At 41.1% G+C, this 22,467-nt stretch overlaps 1 protein-coding gene across 1 annotated transcript; it reads right to left on the bottom strand.

The window, feature by feature from the left end:
• Window positions 1–3,432: 3,432 nt before the first annotated feature.
• On the bottom strand, window positions 3,433–19,984 carry VCPIP1 (valosin containing protein interacting protein 1). The gene is made up of 3 exons (XM_074817944.1): window positions 17,099–19,984; window positions 11,499–11,585; window positions 3,433–8,707 (listed from the first exon to the last, which is right to left on the bottom strand). The coding sequence occupies exons 1-3, from the start codon at window positions 19,803–19,805 to the stop codon at window positions 7,836–7,838; spliced, it is 3,666 nt and encodes a 1,221-aa protein (XP_074674045.1). The 5' UTR covers window positions 19,806–19,984; the 3' UTR covers window positions 3,433–7,835.
• Window positions 19,985–22,467: the final 2,483 nt, after the last annotated feature.

Here is a 22,467-nt window from a genome sequence, read left to right as displayed (position 1 = left end):
TCAAGTTTATGAAAGTTTCAAAGGTAGAATCTCAGGGTTAGGTTTGGAAAGATCCAAAAAGTTAAATAAAAAAAGATAATTTTCAGAGTAGACAATAGATAACTGGGGATTTTGGGGTTGCTGGCTTACTAGAGACCTGAGATAGTTCAACGTTTCCAAACTAAGAAGGGAATGGGCTAGTTCAGCTGACTTCAAATGCAGGGAAGAAAACAAAAAAATACATTAGTGAATATGGCAGTGTAAAGAAGAAGTTAAAGTTAGGAGAAACAGAGGGAGCAAAGTAATAAATACTGGCATTTAGTTTCTTCCATTGTACCATGCCTTCAATGTTCTTATTTTGAAAGCAAAAGTAAGCAGGTACTCTTGAGCCTTATTTCCTGCATCCCTCCTGCTGTCTGCAAAAATAGTTGCTATTTCCAGCATCTGTCTTCAGAAGCCAAGAGGGACCTTACTTTAAGACAGACATAGTGGGGGAAAAAGTAGTATTCTTGTACATGCGATGTTCAGATGTAGGACTTTGGTATGTACCGAGCAATGCTTGAGGAGATTTGAACATACAAATAGTTAGAAATAGGAGTTATTTCATTCCCCACAATTTTAAATTAGGCCCTTGCCTTTTCTGTGTTCTGGCTTTTTTCTTGCTGCCACAAACCCTACACCATCATGTGGCAACTGGTGATGCCTCACCTCTTTTCTCCCACTGGGTAGAAAAGTATGTCTTTATTTGACAGCTTCTGCTCCTCAGAGAAAAGAAAGGTGGATCTCAGGGAAATCCCCAGATTTAGAGTGAGCCACTGCAGCTTCTAAAGCTCATCACCCTGGAGGTGGAACAACACAAAACATGGTTTCCCTGAAGAACTACTAAGTGATTTTAGAATCATTGCTAAATCTTTATATATCTTCTTCCCTCTCCTGAATATGCCCACAAGTCCTCTGCTTTCTTAGGAATCTCCTTTCATTCCTTTCTGTCCCGTACATACAGATCTCAGAAGCAGCCAAACAAGGTTTTCATTTCTATCAGTCTAATTTGTCTGAAACTGGATCATTTATCTATTGCCTCTTACTGTCTTTAAGAACAGCAGTATAAACAGAAGGCAATAAGCTTACAAAAATGTCCGTGGTAAAAATGATTCAATATATAAGTCCAAGCGACAGATAAAAAGCAAACAGGAAAGCTAGCCCAACATCGTAAGAGACCTCTCTTAAGGATTTGCAGAGTCTGCACAAATGCATGTGAGAAAGGAGAGGTTAGGATTACGAGCACGTATCTCTCTACATTTATACAACAATGTGACAATCTGAAAGAAGATTCATTTAAAAGAAAAGCTTATATACTGACTTGACAAAATAGCCTATAAAATCAAGTTTTCCTATTCTGAAAGAAGTTGCTTGAACCATGCCTGTGCATTTCACGCAGCCAGGCTCCACAGACTACTGGCTAATAGGAACCATAGCACCTTCTAAACCTTCTAATTTCCGCTAACTTCCTTCCACCTGCCAGCTTTTATTTTTTACTTATTGAATACTAGTTTCCAAACAGCACAGACCCAGTCCAGATCTACAGGATCACTTCAGAAGTGCAATTAGATTTGCTACTAGCAAGACAAGCCACTAAAATTATTATTTCCAGCAGAAAACAAAAGTAGGCAGTCATTTAAGAAAAAGAGGTGGATAAAGTCCAAATACAAGTCTGTGCAGCTATCTCATAATCATCAAATCAATGCCTTTCATTAACAGAACAGAGAATAATAGTCTTTTCTGAAGCCTCTTAAAGTGTGTGCAAGTTACTGCAACAGAGGTCATGCTTACACTGAAGCCTAATGCCTTTGATGATATTAATAAATGTTCAGAATCACCCAGCATACATGAATTTAAGTAATTCAAATCAGAATAACCCGTTTCCAATCAGTTGTGGCTACTGGGTTTCTGTAACGTCAGCTTGGTCATCAAGTCTACTATGGATCCAAACACTACTACTTTTCTTTATCTATTATTAAGTAGTAAAAAAAGTAGTAAACACAAAACATCACAAAACAGTAGAAGCCAACATATATCAAAGTCTCAATAAAATAAACTCATCACGCAAAGCACAGTATCTGTTAACTTTTGCAGTCAATATATATGTGTTTGAATTGACTCTTTGTAATACCAACAGCACCTCCCACAACTCACTACACATGCTGATGAACATCCAAGGTTCACGCTCACCCTGATCCTAGGGAGAAAATTATGTTGTGAAGGGTCTTGTTGTGGCAGGAAGCTGGGGTTTTGCAGGAGTGTTAGAACAGATTTGCTATGAACATAACCAGGAAAAAAAAAGAAAAAACAAACCACCCAAACCCAACAACTCCATTCTAAAAAAAAAAAAAAATTTAGACAGATATTAAAGCTGTACAATTAATAGCAGAAGAAAAATGAAATCACTCTGAAAGCACTCTTAAGTTTGTTGCTTCATACATTCAGTACTGGTTTTGGCTCAGATTATAAACACTGCATTAATAAAGATGAGTCAATTTCTAGTTTAGCATTAAGCATTTAAGGTTTTGAAATACATATCTTTCAAAGGATAATTTTCAGTTCTTCATGATATGACATGCAATCAAAATTAACTATGTATATTTACACACATCATTTTAAAGAATGCTTTAATGCTAGCACACTTTGAATTAAAGCCTTTCAATAAATACAGGGAGAAGCAACAGAGTTTTGCGATGGGTTTTATGACTTCTTTTTTGGCTCAAAAGTTATGATTACAGCCAATTTTTGAAACAAAGTACTACATGTAGCTGGTGGAAAATGCACAGAGATAATTTAAGTAGTTGTCAATATGTTCATCTTTGAATATTGCCAAATTTTCAAAGGCCTAATTCTTCCACATTATACTATTCATACTTGCATATTACATCCATGCATTAAAATTTTGCTTTGAAATACATTTTGACCAATGTTTCAAAACACAGATTGCAAGATGCCTTAAAATGTCATGTATGACTTGGTCAGCATTTTTCTACACCTTCTTCTTCGTGACAACTTCGAAAAAAGATTCATATCTCAGATTTTGGTCTCAAATATATAAAAACCTTTTTTAAAAATCTCTCACATTCAAAGGTCCTACATGTTTAATGAAATACTCAAACAGGTATGAGATTAAAAAAAACTTTTCCATAAAGAGTTCTTCTTGCAAAAAAAGTTTCTTTTAAACAGAAATGACTAAAGCAAAATGGATGACATCAGTTTACTTTTCTAAGATTCGCACCAGTCTTTCAACTTATGTACTAGTATTCATGTATGCAAGTATAATGCAATTTATATGTAGAATGCAGAAGTTAATATAATTACAACTCATTCATTTTGTAGCCAAATCAGTGTTAATTAAAGCAGCTAATGTGTGAAAGGCTAGATAAAAGTTGCACCTTAGAAAACCAAAGCAGATGTTTTAACTTATAGTTTTAATATAGCAATCAAAGAAAATTCCAAATACTGTACAGTGAAGTGTAGTATAGTACACTATGTACTGTTATAATACACTATTGTTACATTACAGATAAAAAAATCAAATATAATTAGTACAGCAATCACAAATAAAACAAACCAAACTGTGCTGGATAACAGCCAGTACTGTGAAGATGGTATAGTTTCTATGCTAATTTATTTTAATTCAACATGTAAAGCACTTACTGTTTAAAAAGATTTGGTTTCTAAATATATACACTATTTTAATTCTTATTTATACATTTTAAATAGCATTCCCTCCTAAAAGTGCACTCTTCAATTTCTTGGCAATAATCCTTGTTAAACGTAAAATAATTCTGAAAATACCACTCTTGTTTCAACCTTTTATTGCTCAACCGCAGGCATAAGGGCTCAGAGGGAATCCTGCATTCTAAAGGTCTTAAGAAACTTTTTCAATTTTAAGAAGCTAAACTGATATCCACAAGCAAAACAAAGAAACCACTTACTATTATGTTTTTTTAACAGAAGAATCAACTTCATATTATTTTACAAAAGCATGTAGATTCTGCTATTTGAAAATGGGAGCCAAACAAATGTAGAGAAAACAGTGGCATCTTCTTAAATAGTTTATTTTTCATACATTTCAGATTGAGCATCGCTCTCCCAATTGTAAGCATCCTATGAATTTTATTACCTGGCATTTTCAGCGCATTGAAAAAGTAGCAAGCAACTCTGCTAACCCTGTGACAGTGACAGTAGATTCTGCTTTTCGAAAGACTGTAAATTAAGCATTTTGGTCTTGAAAGTATACCTGTTGTACAGGGTTGTTAGCATACAGCCTTCTGGCACTGTGCCTCTGCGATGCTGCTAGAGCATTGTCAGAAGCAACGTCTAGCTCACATTTTGTATCTATCAGGAGACTAGTAAACTATAAGGGATTCACAAAACCAACAATATAAATTGCTGTTCTGTGACTATAACAGTGAAGACATTCCAAATATATTTATGTGATTTCATTTGAAAAGCTGCTATTTATTTTCTCTCACTGAAATTCAAACAATTTGCAGAGAAACAGCAGTATCAAAAAGTCAACCTTACTAAGCAGCCAGCCATTTGAAGTAGTAGAAGTCCTGCATTTGCCTGGAAGACTGATCTGTTCTTCTAAGGTTTCCCATATGCTCATCAGCAATATAGTTCATTCCCTTTTTTTTTTTTTTTTGGTATTGGACTTGTATTTTCAGTAGTCATCTTTCATTTAAGTTATACAGACTAAGCCATAGTAAAGTTTAGGATTTGCAAATAACCTAAGTCTTGCCATGAGACGCTGTGTAGAAGGTGGTTGGCCCCTAGACAAGAAAGTAATCAAGGCAGATACTCCGAAAGAATTTAGAACCACAACCTCTGTCCACAGGCAATTCAGTAGCAAGAAGTTGGTGGGTTTTTTTGAGAAAGGGACACTCTTCACGCCATTTGAGAAGTCCTATTGTCACAGCTTCACATCCACAACAAGTCAACATCTTCCCTGCCCTTGTACCCCACCACCATTTTCCTGACTAACAAGGAAATCTAACAAGCACATCGATGCTCCTATGGCAGGCACACAGATTTGCCTCAACTTACATTTGCACCCGCTGCTAGCAATCAAATGAAACATCTGTTCAAACTTGCACTTCAGTGTTCTTTATTTCACTTCTCCTGTACAGTTACACATCTCACCAGCATGTAGATGAAGTTTAGCTTAACTTGAGAGTATCAAAAGCCACCTTTCTCGAAAACACTGATATTTAAATGCATGAGAAAGCTATGTGAAATAAGAACACTGCAAAGAAATATGCATAATCCTGCTTTACACCAGAGGAATTCACATCAGCGGATCTCATGATTTTGACAGCATCTTACCATTCCTTTTTGAGACCATTTTGTTTTAGGAACTGGAGAGTTCTGATCTACATGACTTCAGTGGATCCGAGATGACACTAAGGGCAAGTCAAACAGAGCTATTATTTGTGTCTATTTCTATTTAGATAAGAAGGAAAATGTCAAATTGCTGCTGAAGTGGGAAGTGTGTCAAAATTAAACCAAGCCTTCCTCTTTACACAGTAAAAGGCACACAAACTTCTGTAGTCTTACCAGAAAAGCATGAAAGAAGTAAGCATCTTCCTTCGAAATAAGGATGATGTGCAATAAATATTTCCATTTATTTCAAACTTAAAATTCTCTCATATACACTGCTCGTATTTTTTTTCAGCCAAGGAAGACTTCTTTTTCTAAAGAAAAGGTTAGGAACGTTGAAGTGATACAGTTACCTTGTCTAAAATGCAAGAGATCCAGGAGATTCCTCCCCCTCAGCCTCTCCTGACTTAAACTCCCTCCCAGGAACATGCCACTGCTATACTTTTCTAAACCTCACACTGTGACAAAGCACAAGCCTCTACTCAACATTTTCTACATAGAAGTAGCCTTCAGACAGCTAGACTGATTCATGGGAGACTAAATGTTTTCAGAAGTCATGGCAGGCTTCCAGCTGCTGCATGTGCATCCTGTTTCTCATTGAGTAAGCCCTGCCAGTTAATCAGTGCAGCAGCCAGGTCAGTTCTGGTGAGCCAATTACTTCATACATTCCAAGCTTCCAAACTGCTAACTTACAGGTTAGCAATTTGAGATCTTAACATTTTTCATTTATTTGTGAAAAGGTGGTTCTTATTTTTTACCTATAAGTAGTGTACTAAATCATAAAATATTTATTCCCTCTACGTAAAAAGTTAACCAACAGAGGCGTTTTAATTTCCTTTGACAAAAAGGGGGCTATTTTTTAAGTGACTTGCTTCAGTTAATTTTTACATACAAAAATAAATCCTCCCTCATGGGACATTTTATCATACTAACGCTTAGAACTGTTTAAGTGATTAGAAATGTAAAAAGTGAGGAAACTTTTCTGAATACAAACATATACAATACAAACAACATTTGTGAACTGGTAAAAACCCACATGTGCACAAACACAGACTTCAATATTTAAATGCTCTTAATTCCTTGGAAGCTGTATTAACATCTTTCATCCATTCAATGTTATTTACCATTAGAGGAAGCAACAATAGTGCATTTAAATATGACTATGAAGATAGGAAGCAAAGTGCAGTTCAGATACACATTCCATCCTTGGGGAGCAAGCACAATGGCTGCTTCTTAAAAACTAGCACTGCAGGTCTGATGAACACGCTACTTAAGTGGATACCAGCTATATTACCACTGATGCAGAGAAATCTGCATCACAAACTGAAGTGAGGCTAATAGAGGTGGGTAGTCTTTATAGACACTGAAACAGCATGTATTCCTTGTTTCCATGGAGTAAGCAGTGAGCTTCCAAAAGCTCAATTATCACTGAACACTTTAGGATAATGTATGTTAAGAGAGTCATTTCCTTCCAATAAATTGTTAATTTGCTCTGAAGAGGACAGCTGTTACTTAATTTTTGCCATTACTAACCAATGCTAGTAATCAAAGTCTTTTAAAAGAAATGGATTTGCCATCGAACATTTGTTGTTTCTTGCAATTGCCAACTTCTCTCCTGTAGTTGTACTGAAAGTTCCACAACATCTGACCAGCTCAGTATTTGGGAGGAAATAAAAACATGCTATCACTTACTAACAGAGCACCAAAATGGTTGTGTTGGCTCAGACAGCCATGCATAACCACACCACATTCACTTTATCTTCATCATACACTAAGTAGCCTTTTTCCTAACTTGCTTAAACTGACACTATGCATAAATTAGAGAGTCTACTAAAGTTACACTTATTCCAAGATTTCTGACAAGCGTATACAGCTGTATGAATGAAGTTTTTAAATCAGAGGACGTGCCAGCACAATGTAATTAAAGTACTGTATATGCTGCATTATTAAATTTAGCAGAAGTTTAGTTTCAGTTGCTTTTTGAAATTTATGTTTAATTCATGTTTATAGTGTATTTTTGAGTGGAGTTAAGTACCCGGGACAGGATTAACTTTGTCACGTTTCCAGTTTTGCCTGTTCTAGCCTTTTCAGTAACCTTAAACTAGCATGGTAAGAACCTTGCATGGGCTTCAATTTTAAGACTTGTAAGGAATTAAAAATTACAAAGAGTTTTCAAGAACCCACATTTACAGCAGATATTCATCTCAGTGCATATCCTAATAACTAATTTACAGGTAACAGAGCCAGCCTGGGCAGCAGTATGGTAATATTGAAAGCTATTGCCAATCACACGCTTATCATGCACTGAATAAGATGATATAATCTTTGACATACATACAAGATTTAATAACTAATCACTTTGTGTGGCCCAGCCAATAAACATTACATTTGAACAGTAATTTCTTCTACCCTTATTAGATTTTAACCTATCAAGAGTGATCCATTGGCTCAGTTGCATTAGTGATTCCTGCATCTTGACTATCCATCTCCTCAAGCTCCTCAACAGAATTTCCCTTTTGTGCTTTAGACCTTGCAGTGAATGTTGTTCCCACAGAATTCACCATGTTACCATCAGTTGATTCAGTATTCAAGTGTTCAGTACCACCTGGTGCAGAAAGCGATTCGGGTAAGCCAGCCTGAAAGCTCCCAGTTTTAGCAGTTGAACTCACTGCCTCTACTTTTCTTTGAGATACATCAACTGATGCTGACTGCTCTGTATTCTGATCCCGCAAATGTCTATCCATTGAAGCCTGAATAGAAGAGACCATTTCCTGCAACTTTTTTCTCTGTGCCTCAACCAAAGTGGGGTCAAGCTGCCTGCTGTCTCTCATTGTCGCAACTCCCGGTGCAATTCGGATAAGCTCACTGTTACCAGAAGCAGCTGTGAATACAGAAGGCTCAATTTTAGCAGAAGGACTGAAGTCCGTTTCTGTGCTATGCTTTCTTAAAAGTGGTGTTTCCCTGGCTCTTTGATCATGTTGTTGACTACTAGATGCAGTTCCTAGGGAATGGCCCTTTCCTTGAAATGCAGTTATGTTATGTAGTTGTTCAGATTTCTTTTTCACTACTCCACCACTACCCAGCTTCAGCATTCCGTGTGAAGGACTTGCTTCCCTGCTTCTTGAAGTAGCTTCTGCTCGCACTTGACTTAAGGCCTCTTTAACCAACTCTTCAACATCAGGACCAATAGGAAAGTGCCCAGCAGCATCCACACAGAGCTCTAATCTGTCTTCTGCTGCATTGTACACAAAGTTTTTACCAGGCAGGTGTGGAAAAGTACAGTGCTTGCCATCAGCCAAACCTGTAAAGATAGAAAAAGTCATTCAAAGTGCTAACATATTTTAAGGTATGCTCTGAATACACAGTAATTATTGTATTTAAACTTATTGCATCAAGTATGTAAAAACAAACACAGTGAAATTTACTACTGTAGGAGGAAAAAAATTCAGGCTTGTATGCCATATGATTACAATCACAGTATACCCCTAAGGTGCTGCTGCCTTCTATGGCGATTCTAATGAAGAGGCAGGACTGTAGTATTCCTAGATAAAATAACCACCTTGCTGAAACTTGCAGTTCTAACACAACAGAAGTTAAAGAAACACTGTATGTTTGCAGTAACACAAAGCAAGCCAAGCCCCATCACTACCACCACCCCTCCACCCCAAAACCACACAAAACCAAACAAATAAAAAAAAAAAAAACAACTTCAGAAAACTGCCAAGGAGCACATTTCAAATCACTGTCTATCTGGAGAAGTATTATTTAAGACCACTTCCATACTAGTTAGAATTGTAATAGGATTTCAGGGTGTACAACTGCCACTAAGCCTGAGGAATTTCAGATTTGCTATTTGTCATCTTCTCAGAGAGGAAGCGTTGCTAGATAAACAAAGATGTTTCAAGCTATGTTTAGTAGTTCTGGAGATTATAACTAGTAACCTTTACAAAACAAATGTGAGGCATAATATTTTTGATCTGCTGTTTGTTTCATTGTCCCACTTAGAATGTGACTGATCTGCTGAAATTGAGAGTTCACCAAATTTAAATTCTTAAGCTGCTCTATGTCAAAAATGGGCAACATTCAGTTTTCCAGTTTATCATCATAAAATACAAAATAACTCCTTCAAATTATGCAAAGCAAAGAAACACAACAGGCAAATCCTATTTCTGTGTTATTAACTACAATGTAATCAAAACAACTATTCTGGGCATCGATGAAAAAGGTCACTCAAATAATCTGCAATGTTATTAAACTGTTTTTATTGAACCAACTGACCAATCTCACTCATCCTCAACAGCTTCTGATTCACACACTTTTGCAGTTGCAGAGAATCTACAGATGAGATTTTATTTCAAGAACTTCAGACAGGTACCTCCTTTCTTTACTTATCCATGGGAACCAATAACCAAACTGCCAAAACACACATAGAACAAAATTTAACCCCAAACAACCCATCTAGCTTATCCTGCACCTATCTGTCTAACTTAGCCTGAACATATTTTAACTACATAATTTACCATCTCAACCTTCATTTGCAAAAGAGAGAGCTGTAACAGCTTCTATGATAGACCAAAACTCCTCTGAAATTGCAATCTTGAAATCTCAAAGTAAGATCTTAAACAAGATTTACTAAACCAAATTTTGATTAACAGTACCTACGCTTGATAGAAAGCTTTGTTCCAAATGTCCAGTATAATAGTTGCATTATTAACTAAAATATTACAAATAGGTAAGGAACTTCTTTAGGTGAAAAAAATAGTTAGATTGTCGCACACTGTAATTGTTTAATGTGGAAATTTAGTAGTTCATAAAATTATTTAAAGTCATACAAATATGTCAACGCTGAAATAGTAATTCTACCTACCAAGGCAGTGTAAAATGCCTGCGCACACAGAAACGCAATAATGTTCAAATACAGAATAAAATCTTCTACAGCTTTAGTTCTTACATTGTCAGTTGGGAAAAAAGACTTTTAAGTCAGGCATTTTCTGTGAGTTAATGACCAGCTGGGTTAAAATCCCTTGGATTCATTATAGGTTCTCAACTCTGGCTAGTCATTAAAATTGGTCCAAAATGTCCTTTCCATCAGACCCTGTTTAAGCTGATTCACTTGCCACAAACAATACACCAGGCTTTACTGTACAAGCTTAGTAAAAGAAAGAAAACCAAAAGGAAACAGATGTGCTATAAGACATTTGTATGCTAATTCTATTACCCGGGCTAATAATTCAGCGAGATGTAGGGGGCATTGAGTACACCACACATTTTAATTACTGCAAACAGAACAGAAATTATGTGGTAGAATACCTGTTTCCAGAAATAATCAAGATTAAGTTAAGGTTGGTAAAACTGCCTAAGAAGGAATCAAACAATAAGAAAGCAGCAAAGGAATCATTATTATAGATGAAATCACAAGAGCTAAACTATGAATGCAAAGACTTCAATAAGAAAATAAACTTTAATTGAGAGAAAAGAATTAAAAGAAAGTGATGTTATTCTTTGTAGGTAGTATTTGTAAAGCTGTCTAAAAATCAAATATACTCTTAACTGCTTGATTATTCTGCATATAGTCCAAGGTGCATCATTGATCAATGCAAGAAGGGGATGGATAGCTTTGCTTTTGAACAACAATCTTAGAAATATGAAAGACAAATTTAACCAACCATTTAAATTTAAAACATGCAGTACCCCTGTATAAAATATCTACTAAGAAGTACAGTAGAAAGATGAACTGCTTATCCAGCAAGTGTTTTAAAGTATAACAGGTATACATCTTATGATCTTCCCGTGATCTTTACAGAAAAAAAAAAAAAAAAAAAAATCAGTGACTTACTGAAGTTTTTTGTACAATTCAGGAAGTTTAAATGGAGATGTATGGTTGTAGAGAAAATAAGAGATTTAAGGTGAACGAACTAGTCTTAATCAGATTCCCTAGTCTTAGGCTCTCTGAGGGAGGAGCATAAGGAGTTCTACAATATTAGGAAAATGAAAATGTACCATGGTAATAAAAATATATTTATGCTTACAAGTGACTCAATACCAATTTACAATTTTAAAGAGGAAGGAAGGAATGAAAAAAAAAAAAATACCTGTAGTTTTCTTCATTATGCTGTAGAATACTCCACCCTGCTGAAACAACTGAGGAAGCCCCTTTGCATAAGACCAAACATCTTCTCCTGTAAAAATCAAACACAGTCACTAGAATTAAACAGTTGTATTTCAACATTATAGACAATGGCTGAAAATGTAACTCGTTGAATTAAAAGCTGAATCCTCGCTCTCTTCTATGCAATTAAGAGTTTGAAATTTTATTGCAAATTGACAGAACAGGAGCCCAGGCCACTGAGAAACTTTCAGGAAAACATACCACCGTCTGCAGTCAAATATCCTACATGTTCTAGTACAAAGATTCCCAAATTTGATTTGATCCAAGCTGCAGCTCCTGGTTCCTTGCCAGGCTCTACGCACGAGTCTTCATTCCCCTCCTACCCGTGCTTTCATCATAGAACTAGGAAATGACTAAGACACTTCCAAAATTCAAGCACATACCCTTGCACATTAAAACCTCAATTCTATATCCCTACACCTTCTCAAAAATCAGATCTCAATTTCACAGCTGCCATCAGCAGACTTTATACTGGAGCCAAGATACAAATGTCCACACAGGCAGCTGCATAGAGGCTGTGTCTCTACCTTGCTTTTCTTGTGAGCTAGAAACAAAATGCCAACTGTGAGGCCCCAGCAGTCCTGTGTAACTGGCATTTTTCAAAGATGCCAAAAATGGCATCGAAATGTGACAACTTTAAATGTCGCTGAGAGGGGAAAAAAAACTAGACTATGTAAGGAAAGGAATATAACGAACAGAAAAACTGGGTTACAATGACAGAGTATCAGTGACCTAACAGCACCTGCTAAATCAGTTCAGATCTGCATTTTTACCAATACCCTTTTCCTCATTTTGCTAACCACTTACCTGCTTCAGAGAAGTGACGTGTGATGTAGCTGTCAAAGTAGTGCAAACAAAAAGTACTGATAAATTCCATTCTCTTGATGCAGAAACAACTACTGCATGTATACATTTTCAGAAAAAATTGCTTTCCCCATGTTATACCAAACATTCAGGGAACATACTGAGATACTTTAAATAGAAATTGCACCCTTCTTTAGGCATCAAAATCTCGATAACCATGTCTCTCTATTTTCTATTAAAACTGGAGAATGTAAATCATCAACTAAAGTTAACTGGATGCACTTACTACTTGGAAGAGAGATACTTGGAATGCGTGAGGCTGTAAAACATTACCCACCAATATTTCTTTGCTTTCTGTTAAGAACAAAATAAAAGTAAAAAGTTATTTTTAATAGCTTCCACATACTGACAGGCACATCTAAACCTTCCTTTGCATTTCTTTACTGCATATCCCAAAGGGTAACTGTGGCTACTCTCTTATCCCACCTGCCTCAGGTGAGGAAATGTTTCATCCTTGTCACAGTGGCATTATGTGCTACATTACACTTTGAAACCCTTCAAGCTGCTCTCCAACTTTTTTGTTTCCCTTCACCAACAGGCACGGGACTCTACACTCCTCTGCTTGTCTGTCCCCCCAGAAGGAGGATTCCGTCACTCACCTCTCCACTTCAGGTATTATTGAAGTCCCCATCCTCTCTAAAAAGGTACAGTGCATCTTCATCATGTTTTGTCTTTAGACATTTTACAGACCAGAGACCTATATAATCTGATTAATTTTCAATGCATTCCCTTGAACCCTCTATACTCTGGTTCATTGCATTCATTTGCACATCAAGCCCACAGATTTGGACTTCACTTCCTAGCAAGAACATCCAGGTAACAAACCAACTACTCTTCTTTCTTATTTTCCATGATCTACTGAAGAAGGAGGTCTTGTCTTTTGACTTTATCCTGATAATTCCTGTCTACTGACTTGCTAATAAATTTGAAGCTCCTCTCCAGTTCTCACTGACTCCACTAAAAAAAAAAATTAAAAAATTTAAAAGGAGCATTCTCTTTTCCTCCCCACTATCGCCACTGCTTTCCCTCTTCTTCAGACAGCTTCATAAAGGGAGAACAATCACTCCTGATAACATTCTCATGTTTTTGCTATTTCAAAAGGGCTTCACTGCTACCCTGCATCCTTATTCTCGTTTACAATTTGAAGTGCACATCCCTGGACACAATGGCTCCAGAGCATCACTGCTGTGACTCTTCATCTTCCCCCAAGTCTTCCTGATGGTTGAAATACTGCCCACAGGAAGCAAAATAACCACTACTGATAAGTAAGAGGATACAGTTGTCAGCCTACCAAAGCTGGGGGAGGCCACAGCCAGCAGCCACACAGTGGCTGACTCCATACTAAGAACTCCTATACTGCTTCATCTAGCAATCCATTCCTATTTGAAGGGTTCCCTTCCCTGCCAGAAGACAACCACCAGACTTTTAGAAGCAGCCCAATTTTACATATTAGTGGCATTCTCCAAGGAAAGATTCCCTGTTTGCTCTGGGCATGACTTTTCAAGCCTTGCACAAGAGAAGCATCACTGTTTAGATAGCCTTTTATGCAACACTAACAAGGACTACATGCAAAAAAGTATGGAGAGCAGGGCTCATGAAACAAAAGCATCAGCCACTAAAAGAAAAACAAACTAACTATGCTGTTTTGATAAAGAGATCTCCAATTGGAACACCAAAAAAAAGCCACAATTACAACTGGACTTTCCCAGGTCAGAGTAACTAGTGTGTGTGATCCAACTAAGCTGTTTGAGGTTTGCACATTTTTGTTTCTAGTTGGGTTTTACTGTTTGTTTTGGTTTTGTTTACCATGGCAGTAAGATGTTTATAGGTCACAAGGTAATCTGGGTGATTATTTAGTTAGATTAAGAACTCCCTCAAGACACTCCATTTCTCAAAGAGATTATGTTCTCTGAACTGTTTCCACTCCAGTACACGCTCCCTCAGACCAGACCTCAGCCCCATATTAAGGTATGGCAACAAATGAAGACTATCCTACCCACAAGTATGCCTCATATACTACAAAAAAAAAAAAAAAAAAAAAAATCAGGTGCAGACTAACCTATGCCAGTGGAAGCCCAAGACCATCACTTCATACAAGCAGAGAGGACAGACAGAAATGCAAAACAATTCAAAAGCTCAGTTGATAAACATAGGTTACAGGGAACTACAGCTGGCTTAAAAACAAGCTGTTTAATTCCGAGCAAATCCTGGTACCAATTAATACATTTAATTTTAACCTGGCTATTTTGATTTCTTGTGCACTCCTGAATTCATCAATGCAAAACAAACTGATCAAAATAGATTCATACTTGGCTTGCATGTATCCAGAGTGCTTCTGCACGGGTGTAATTAAATCTGTGTAAAAATCTAATGTTTTAACTACATTAATGTAAAATTATAATTCCTTTAGTCATTTCCCTATAGCATTATGTATTTTGAGCTAAACAAAAAAAGAAGAGAAAACTTTACCAAAAAATCATGCATAATATGTTAAGTGGTCCAGAAATTACAGTATCTAATTTCCCAGGACTTATTCTTAAATTATATACAGAAAAATTAAAGAACATGGTCTAAAATTTTAATAAGTTAACTAGCTGAGACCAGAAAAGAATCCTAGTAACTGAAATACAAAAGAAACATGGAGCCAGCCTACAGGAGACCCTGTATCAAAGAAAAGCTTTTAAGCATCCAGAATGAATAGTTATAGGTGTTTAAAGACACACTTTCGCTATGGGCATTAGGGAAAACAAAGAAAATTGTGTCTGGCCCAGCGACGATTTCAACAACACCTCCCCTCTACACATTCTAATCTGACTGTATTAGATGAATGTTTTTAGCAGAACAAAGTTACAGCAAGAGCATGCAGGATAAACTGACTCTCAGAACTTTGCAGCATTGTATTTTAGCAGTACAGAAATGTCACTGAGAAACACTGAGGCTTCTCATCCCAAAAAGGCTGAATATACCACCTTGAAGAATTGCCATTCCAACACTCTTCAGAAGATGCAAGGACTTAAGAAGTTTCTTATGAGTTTGTTTCCCCGTTGAAAAAAATCACAATTGTAAATACTCAACTGTCTAGATTTTTTTCCACAAGATTCTTTAAAGGAAAATGAAGCCCTGATGAGAAAAGTGATTATACAAAAATAACATCTTATTCAGTAGCTGCATAAGTTGTTATAACTGGTTGGTTTGTCATTTGCTGCCACTTTTACTTCTATTAGTAATGCAAAATGGATGCAGACAGAGAAGGACGAGGTAAATTCTATTCTAACCTGTGCTTTGAAAGCAGAGTCTAACAGCAGTAAGAGTCAAAGACAAAAATTGATTCTTGAATACAAGATCAGCTCAGTTTATGGATAAGTACCTGTAAAAAAATGGCACACCTTAATGCTGCAGTAACTGAGATACTTTTAAAGCACATCAGAGTTTTTTGTAAACCAATAACTACACTTTCAGGAGTATTTCCTGAAAACAGAAAGCTTCATCTCAAAATTAAAACAGCTTCTAAATCTAACCTTTTCCTGCACTTTGGAACTGCGGTGTAAATGTCAGTGTGACAAGGTGGCTAAGTGATTCAGCACACTATCTTGCAAGAGACACGGCAGTAAACAATCAGGCTTGGAAAAGAATCAAAGTTCTGCTTGATGAACTTCTGCCATACCACTCTGTGATTACGTAATTGTTTCGTTTCTGAAACATCACATGCTTTAGCCACACCAAATCCCTCCAGCAAAAGGGAAGGCTCCCACAAAAAAAACCCCTGTAAACACTGCTATTCAACTGGTTCACAGAGCTAAAAGTATAATTACTGTTCTACTTCCTGCCAGTAAGCAGCAGGAACTGTGAAACCTAATGAAGAAAGTACAGAAACAAAGGTTCAAGTCTCCTGAGTCCAAATATGAAAATAAAAACCACAGGCACCTGAGAAAAGTCCATTCCTCTTGAATTATTAACAGGTAGTCAGATTTACATGACTGACAATTTATAAGCATAGCTTTGCAACCTTATGTCCACCTTTGGGGTTCAAATCTGTCTTTAGATTCTTTCAGTTTCTCCTCTGCTTACATCCTGAAATAATACTTTTCACAGCTCTTTAAAAAGACCAGATAATCACTTAAAATTAGCATATTAGCTAAAGAGACAAGGTTGTGTTGATTTGCTTAAACCAACACAACTCCCTGTGGGGAGAAATGCCAAAACTTCATCCTACTACAAAGGTGAGAATTTGGTCCTGAAACTTCCAATGAGCAGACACTTAGCATCCCCTTTTCCCCTCTGCTCTGAATTTCCTGAAACCTGAGGGAGATGCAGGAAAGAAGAGAGCAGGTAGCTCACACAAATAAACATCAGATGTGTGCCTAATGAGAGACAGGGAAAACAAAGACAGCAGGGGAAAGGCAACAACTTCTGAACAGCACTTTTTAAAAGAGGACTTTATAGCAAAGAAAGAACAAGTATCTCGTATACACACTTTAAAAAGTCACAACACTCAACAAATCACTGGCAGCACGTTAAATGTTCTAATAGAGGAATAAAGGAACTAACTTCTTCATGGTTACAGAAAAGAAAAAAAAAGATATGCATGTAACTAGTTTGTAAAGTGTTACCTTCTACTTAAAAATACAATTTTAAAGTATAACTCGAAGTCAGCCTTACCCATTAGCGTTGCTAGAAGACAGAGAGAATACATCTCCTTATCGACTTGCTCTTGCAGTTCCTTTGATGAGATTTTACTAGTCACAGCAACGTCTTCGTGCTTCACGGCATGGGCTGAGTGTGCTGAAGCAGACTGCCTGCCTTCCTCCTTACCTTTCAGGATTTCTATTGCAATTCTGTCACCATGCTGCAAGGGAACGGGCTCGTTTTCCATGCCTTCTTTAGGAGGCAGAAGCTCTTTAGGAGGAAAGCCATAGCGAATACATTGTAAATATGGAGGAATATTAAATTCTCTCGCTATGCTCTCCTGTAGTTCCAAGAAGGTGGTAGTGCACTTCAGGGTAAGCATTGACTGCCTCCCATCATTTGTGGTTATTCGAATTTTCTTTTCTTTTGTAGATGTTGGAGAATACGGGGTCTTTGTTGGTGTAGCAGGTGCAGATGATGGCCCCTCACGAACAGCCCCAGGAGAAGCAGTCCTAGGCTGCCCTTTATGCTCTTGTTTCAATTTTTCACTTTTCCGTTTTTGCATTACAGAAGCCTGGTCTGCAATGTTCTGCTGAATAGTTCTTTCGGCTTTGCTCATATTCAGCTCCTCCTTGTGCAAAGTTTTTGTCTTCTGTCCAGTCAAAATAATTTTGGTTGGAAGTTGCGACTCTAACTCTTGTCCTTGCTGTACATCATCAGCTCTTTGGGCGTGAGCACCGTCAATATTTACAGGGGTATAATCATCGGGGTTCTTTTTGGCAGTCTGATGCAGTATTGTGTTGACAACTTTCTGAACAAGAATCTCACTACCAAATTCACCAGGGAAGTGCTTGGTAACAAGTTTCATGGCGACGTCATACACATTGCTGTTCAGAGATGTGTCACTTTCATACTGGAACCAGTAGACTGTCTCTCTCACCACTCTTCCACCCCACTCTAGAGTAATAGGGAAAGCTTCAGGGAGATTGTCATATTCTTTACCTTCCCAGTAGTGCTTGAACCCACAGCCACATTTGCCACCTGTGGACCTAGTATTAGTTCTGTCTCCATCCAAATACGAAACAGATCCATCTTCTCTGACACGACGCACTAAGTTACCGTGACACCAGTTACAAGCAGTCAAACTACTCAGGCTGTAGTCTGGTACCAGCACATCCTTTGCGGGGTTGTAAGAACACACCAAACTGTTCAGGGGAAAACTGTAATTTTTGTCAGGCCTCAATTGGCCGTGGGTACTTTTTGCCAGGTTATACAGTTTCCCCCCGGGAGCCAGCCACTCCGGAGGAACGTGATGCTCTGAAAGGGCCCCACAGATGAGGCACCTGTGAAGGCGGTTGTCCATCACTGCTTTTTTGGCAGCTGCAGTGACTTCTTCAGGCTGGACTCCTATTACACCAGTCCTTCTGTAGAAATACTGATGTACATCAGCTACGAGACTGGGATGGATACCGTGTTTACTCATGAAAACCTCCTCCATTGCAGCAACGAGCCTCATCAAGTACTTATCCTGCAAACTTCTGTCTCCTCCAATAACGCAACCACCATCTTCCTCTAACTTGATGTACTTTTTGATGAGGTCTTGAGGAACTCCCCAGGCTTTAGGAAGGAGCTTCCTAGGCAGTTTAGGTAAAGCAGCACCTTTTATTCCAACCAGAGGAATATAATGGTTACGTCCTGAGCTACTCCATGCAATGCAGATCGGCTTGTTCAACATGCCATCTTTTCCCATGCATTTTTCTAGGGGTATCAGACCAGGGAGGAATGTCGCTGAATAATCTCCAGAGCTTCGCATCCCACTCAAGGAGTCTAACAGGATGATAGGCCGGTGAAGCACGTTGGCCAAACCAAAGATGTGAATATTCCTAAGGCCCATTGGCACGCCTTCTGGAGGAACAAACAAAGGGTCACATTCGTTGATAATGTCCTCCCACTCTGCTGCATCAATAAAGTCATGGAAAAGCGCCTTGTAGTGACTCAGATTCTCCTCAAAATGCTTCTTTAGATTCTCTCGCAGAGCATGCCAGAACAGTTCCCTGCCAACAAGCGCCCGCGAGACTGCGTGGACGAGGCAGTGGCCATCTCCATCCACATGGACAGGAATGAGGCACTCCTGACTGTTGTTGGCCTTCTTGATGTCTTCCAGAGTGTCGTGCAAGTAGATGAGGCTGCCAGAGCGGTCCTTTCCGTAACCGATGGTTTCGACGTGCTCCGGCTCAATGAGGAAGGCGCGGTCACCCAAGAGGGAGCAGTCAAAGATGTCTCCCTGGTTCATCTCCGTGAGGAGCTTGGCTTTGCCAGTCTGCTTATCCATACCGTAGCGGGCCAGGATGGGGGCCAGGAGCTTGCAGTGGTAGTTGGAGAGGCCCATGACTTTGACGAGCTCGGTGTTCCTGCGGGGCGGGCCGGCGCCGCTGACGCCCAGCAGCGCGTTTCGCAGCAGGTTGTGCAGCACCAGGTCGGGGTCGGTCACCTCCTCCACGGCCAGCAGCTGCCGCTGCTCGTGGCGCTGCCCGCAGTCCGTGCACTCGATGCTGCCGCTGCTCTGCGGCCCGTGGGCCGGGAAGAAGAGCCGCGCCTGGCATTTGGGGTCGGGGCAGGTGCCCGAGAAGATGCGCCGGTCCCGTTTCTTGGAGGCGGCCGGAGGCGGCGGCTGCGGCTGCTGCTGAGGAGACGGCGGCGGCGGCGGCGGCGGCTGTTGCTGCTGCTGGGGCTGGGACATGGCTCTGCTCTGGCCGGGCTTCACCCCCACTCGCGCTCCTCCGCCCTCACAGGCTCATCCCCTGCGCCCCGGCTGACGACCGGCGCCTGACAGATGCCGCTGCCTGACAGATGCCGGCGCCGTCCGCCAGCCGCCCATCCACCGAGCGCCCTCCCGCCGCCGCCGCCGCCGCTCCTCGCCCCCACCCCCGCCCGGCTGCCGGCCCGCCTGCCCGCCTGCCCGCCCCCCCCCGCACCCGGCAAACGCGGAAGCCGCCGGCGCCGCCGCTTACAGCCTCTTCGCTGCCTCAGCCGTTGCCCGCAACGCAACGGCCTCTCGCACTTCCACGCCGGCGGCGCAGGCGCGGCGCCGCGGTGGCGCTCGGGAGCCGTAGTCTCGGCCGCCGCCACGGCCCGGCGCGAGGAAGGGAACGGGGAAGGCGCGGAGACTACCGGGCCCGTGAGGGCAGGCGGCGGGGGGCGGGCAGGCGGCGGGGGGCGGGCGGGGGCGGGCCGACCGCGCCGCCCCGCCGCCCTCCTGGGAGGTGTAGTCCGCTGCCGGGCGGGCCGCGGGGGAGGGGAGCCGGCGGGGCCGCGCTCAGGGCGCTGTGCGGGCGCTTGTTGCGCTTCCTGCGGCCGGGGGAGGGGCAGGGCGCTGCCCTTCAGGTGAGACCCCAGCCAGAGATGCGCACTGCGCCCCCCGCCTGCCTGCCCGCCCCCCTCCATGAACGCCGGAGCGAGGCTCCCTGCCGTGTCACCTGTCCCGCTGGGCAGGCAGCCCGGGGAGGAGGCAGCTCGCGCTGCCTGAAGCCGAGGGGCTGGGTGGCGCCGCCGGGCCTTGGCCCCCGGCTTTGGCCCCCGACTCCTCACGGCGCTGCTGGGCCGAGCTCCAACAGGTTGCCGCCGCCAAAGGGCCGACGGAACGGGGCCCGGCAGGTGGCCGGGGCCCGACATGGCGGCCGGGCTCAGGCCTGCGCCCCGCCGCTGCTGCGCAGGGGGGGGTCTGAGTGCCTGGGAGTGAGCCCCGAGGGCGCCCTGGGCGTGGCGGGTTTCCCTCCGCCGCAGCGCTCCCCCGCAGAGCGGGCAGGCTGGCTCTGGCCCCGAACGCCTGCTCGGGCCAGCCGCCGTAACCAGGCCTCGCCAACACGGGGCTTCAGCGGCGGCGGCAGCGCTGTGCCTGCTCGCTGACCTCCCCGGGATTTCTGGAGCTTGATAAACCCTCGGTGGGGTTTCACTTCCCGAGCAGCTACGTCAGGCTGAGCTATCTAAACGGAGGTGTCCCCCAGCTGCCAGCTGCCGATAGCGACCAAGCAAGACACGAGGAGATGCGAGAACAACTTGTGAACGCAAGTGATCCCTCCTGTTGGTGCTACATAAGGAGATAATGAGGGAATGGAGCTGGCACTTATGTTATCTCCAGTGGCCGTCTGAAATTATACTTCACAAAAATGAAAGGGAATCATGCGCACAACTTCCAACCTAATTACAGTGGGCTGGCAGCATGTTCATGCGGAGAGCTCAAGGATGGTAACTGTCAGCATGTGGGGTTTTTAAGTTCTCTGGAAGCCCTTCCAGATAGAGATTTATCTTTTAACGTAGGAAAACAAAAGCTGAACTTCTGGAGGACAAGGTTGCGCATCACTGGGTATTGCCAAGTACCAGAGTGACCCAGCCCTACAAATACAAGGGCAAGGGCAAAAATGACCACTTCTTCCCTCCTCCGTCATCCTGGTTCCACCAAACAACACCTGCCGTTTACATCCCAAGGCCTCACCTATTCTATAGTCACCCAAACAATTTAAAATTAGAATAAAAATTATAGAGAACGTATTGTGCTTGTATTTTCCAATACAAAGAGTGTGTTTCGTTTTCATTAATCCATGAAAAGTAATTTATGCAGCTGACATTTAAATTATAGAGACTCAGATGATTAATACATACAGAGAAATTCTGTTTGTGTGCTTTATCACAGGCTTAAGGAAAAAAATGGCTCCAGGCCTGGCCCTGCGACAGACTGAGCACTGCCACCTTCCAGTGACGGCAGCGGAGCTGTGCGTGCTCATTCCCTCTCGGTTACAGTAACTTGCCAAGCATAGAAAACATATGTGTGTGTGCAAATGTATGCATTCCACAGCATAATCTTTTATCTGATCTTTCAAAACCTGGGATGGGTTTGAAGAGGAAAAGGTGAAAATTATGAGACAGATTTTCATTCTTGCCTGCTGCTAATTCTTTTTCATGTGTATGACAGTAAGGTAAGCAGCATCACCAGCTCCATAATCCTGCCAATGGGCCTTGTACTTGGGGATAAATCAGCAGTCTATGCCCATTCATTCCTTAGTCTTCCCTTCATAAGTAGTGGGAACGCAGTAAAAATGCAAATGGGAAGCCTCTGTCCTCTGTGAAACTGTGTGGCCGCTATTGAGAATGGGCACCATTCAGGGCATCGGACGGTGACAATCCTGTGCTAACCCAGGCAGCATTCTGAAGGAATGGCAAAGAATTTTTCGGTAACATTGCTGGCCTCTGGAGCAATTTATTTTTTCACATATGGGAAATAAACACTTCTGTCATTGTTTAACAGTACTTTGTAGTAAATACTAGGTAGCACCCTGGTGAAATACTCAGCTTTTACTGTCAAAGCTGACAGAAATTTTGATGTTTTGTTTACTTCTCTAGCCAGA

The sequence above is a fragment of the Strix aluco genome, chromosome 1 (genome assembly GCF_031877795.1).
Source record: "Strix aluco isolate bStrAlu1 chromosome 1, bStrAlu1.hap1, whole genome shotgun sequence".
In the NCBI taxonomy this organism is placed as follows: Eukaryota; Metazoa; Chordata; class Aves; order Strigiformes; family Strigidae; genus Strix; species Strix aluco.
Note: the sequence above shows the minus strand (reverse complement) of the source record. Positions and strands in the feature narration are given on the sequence as shown.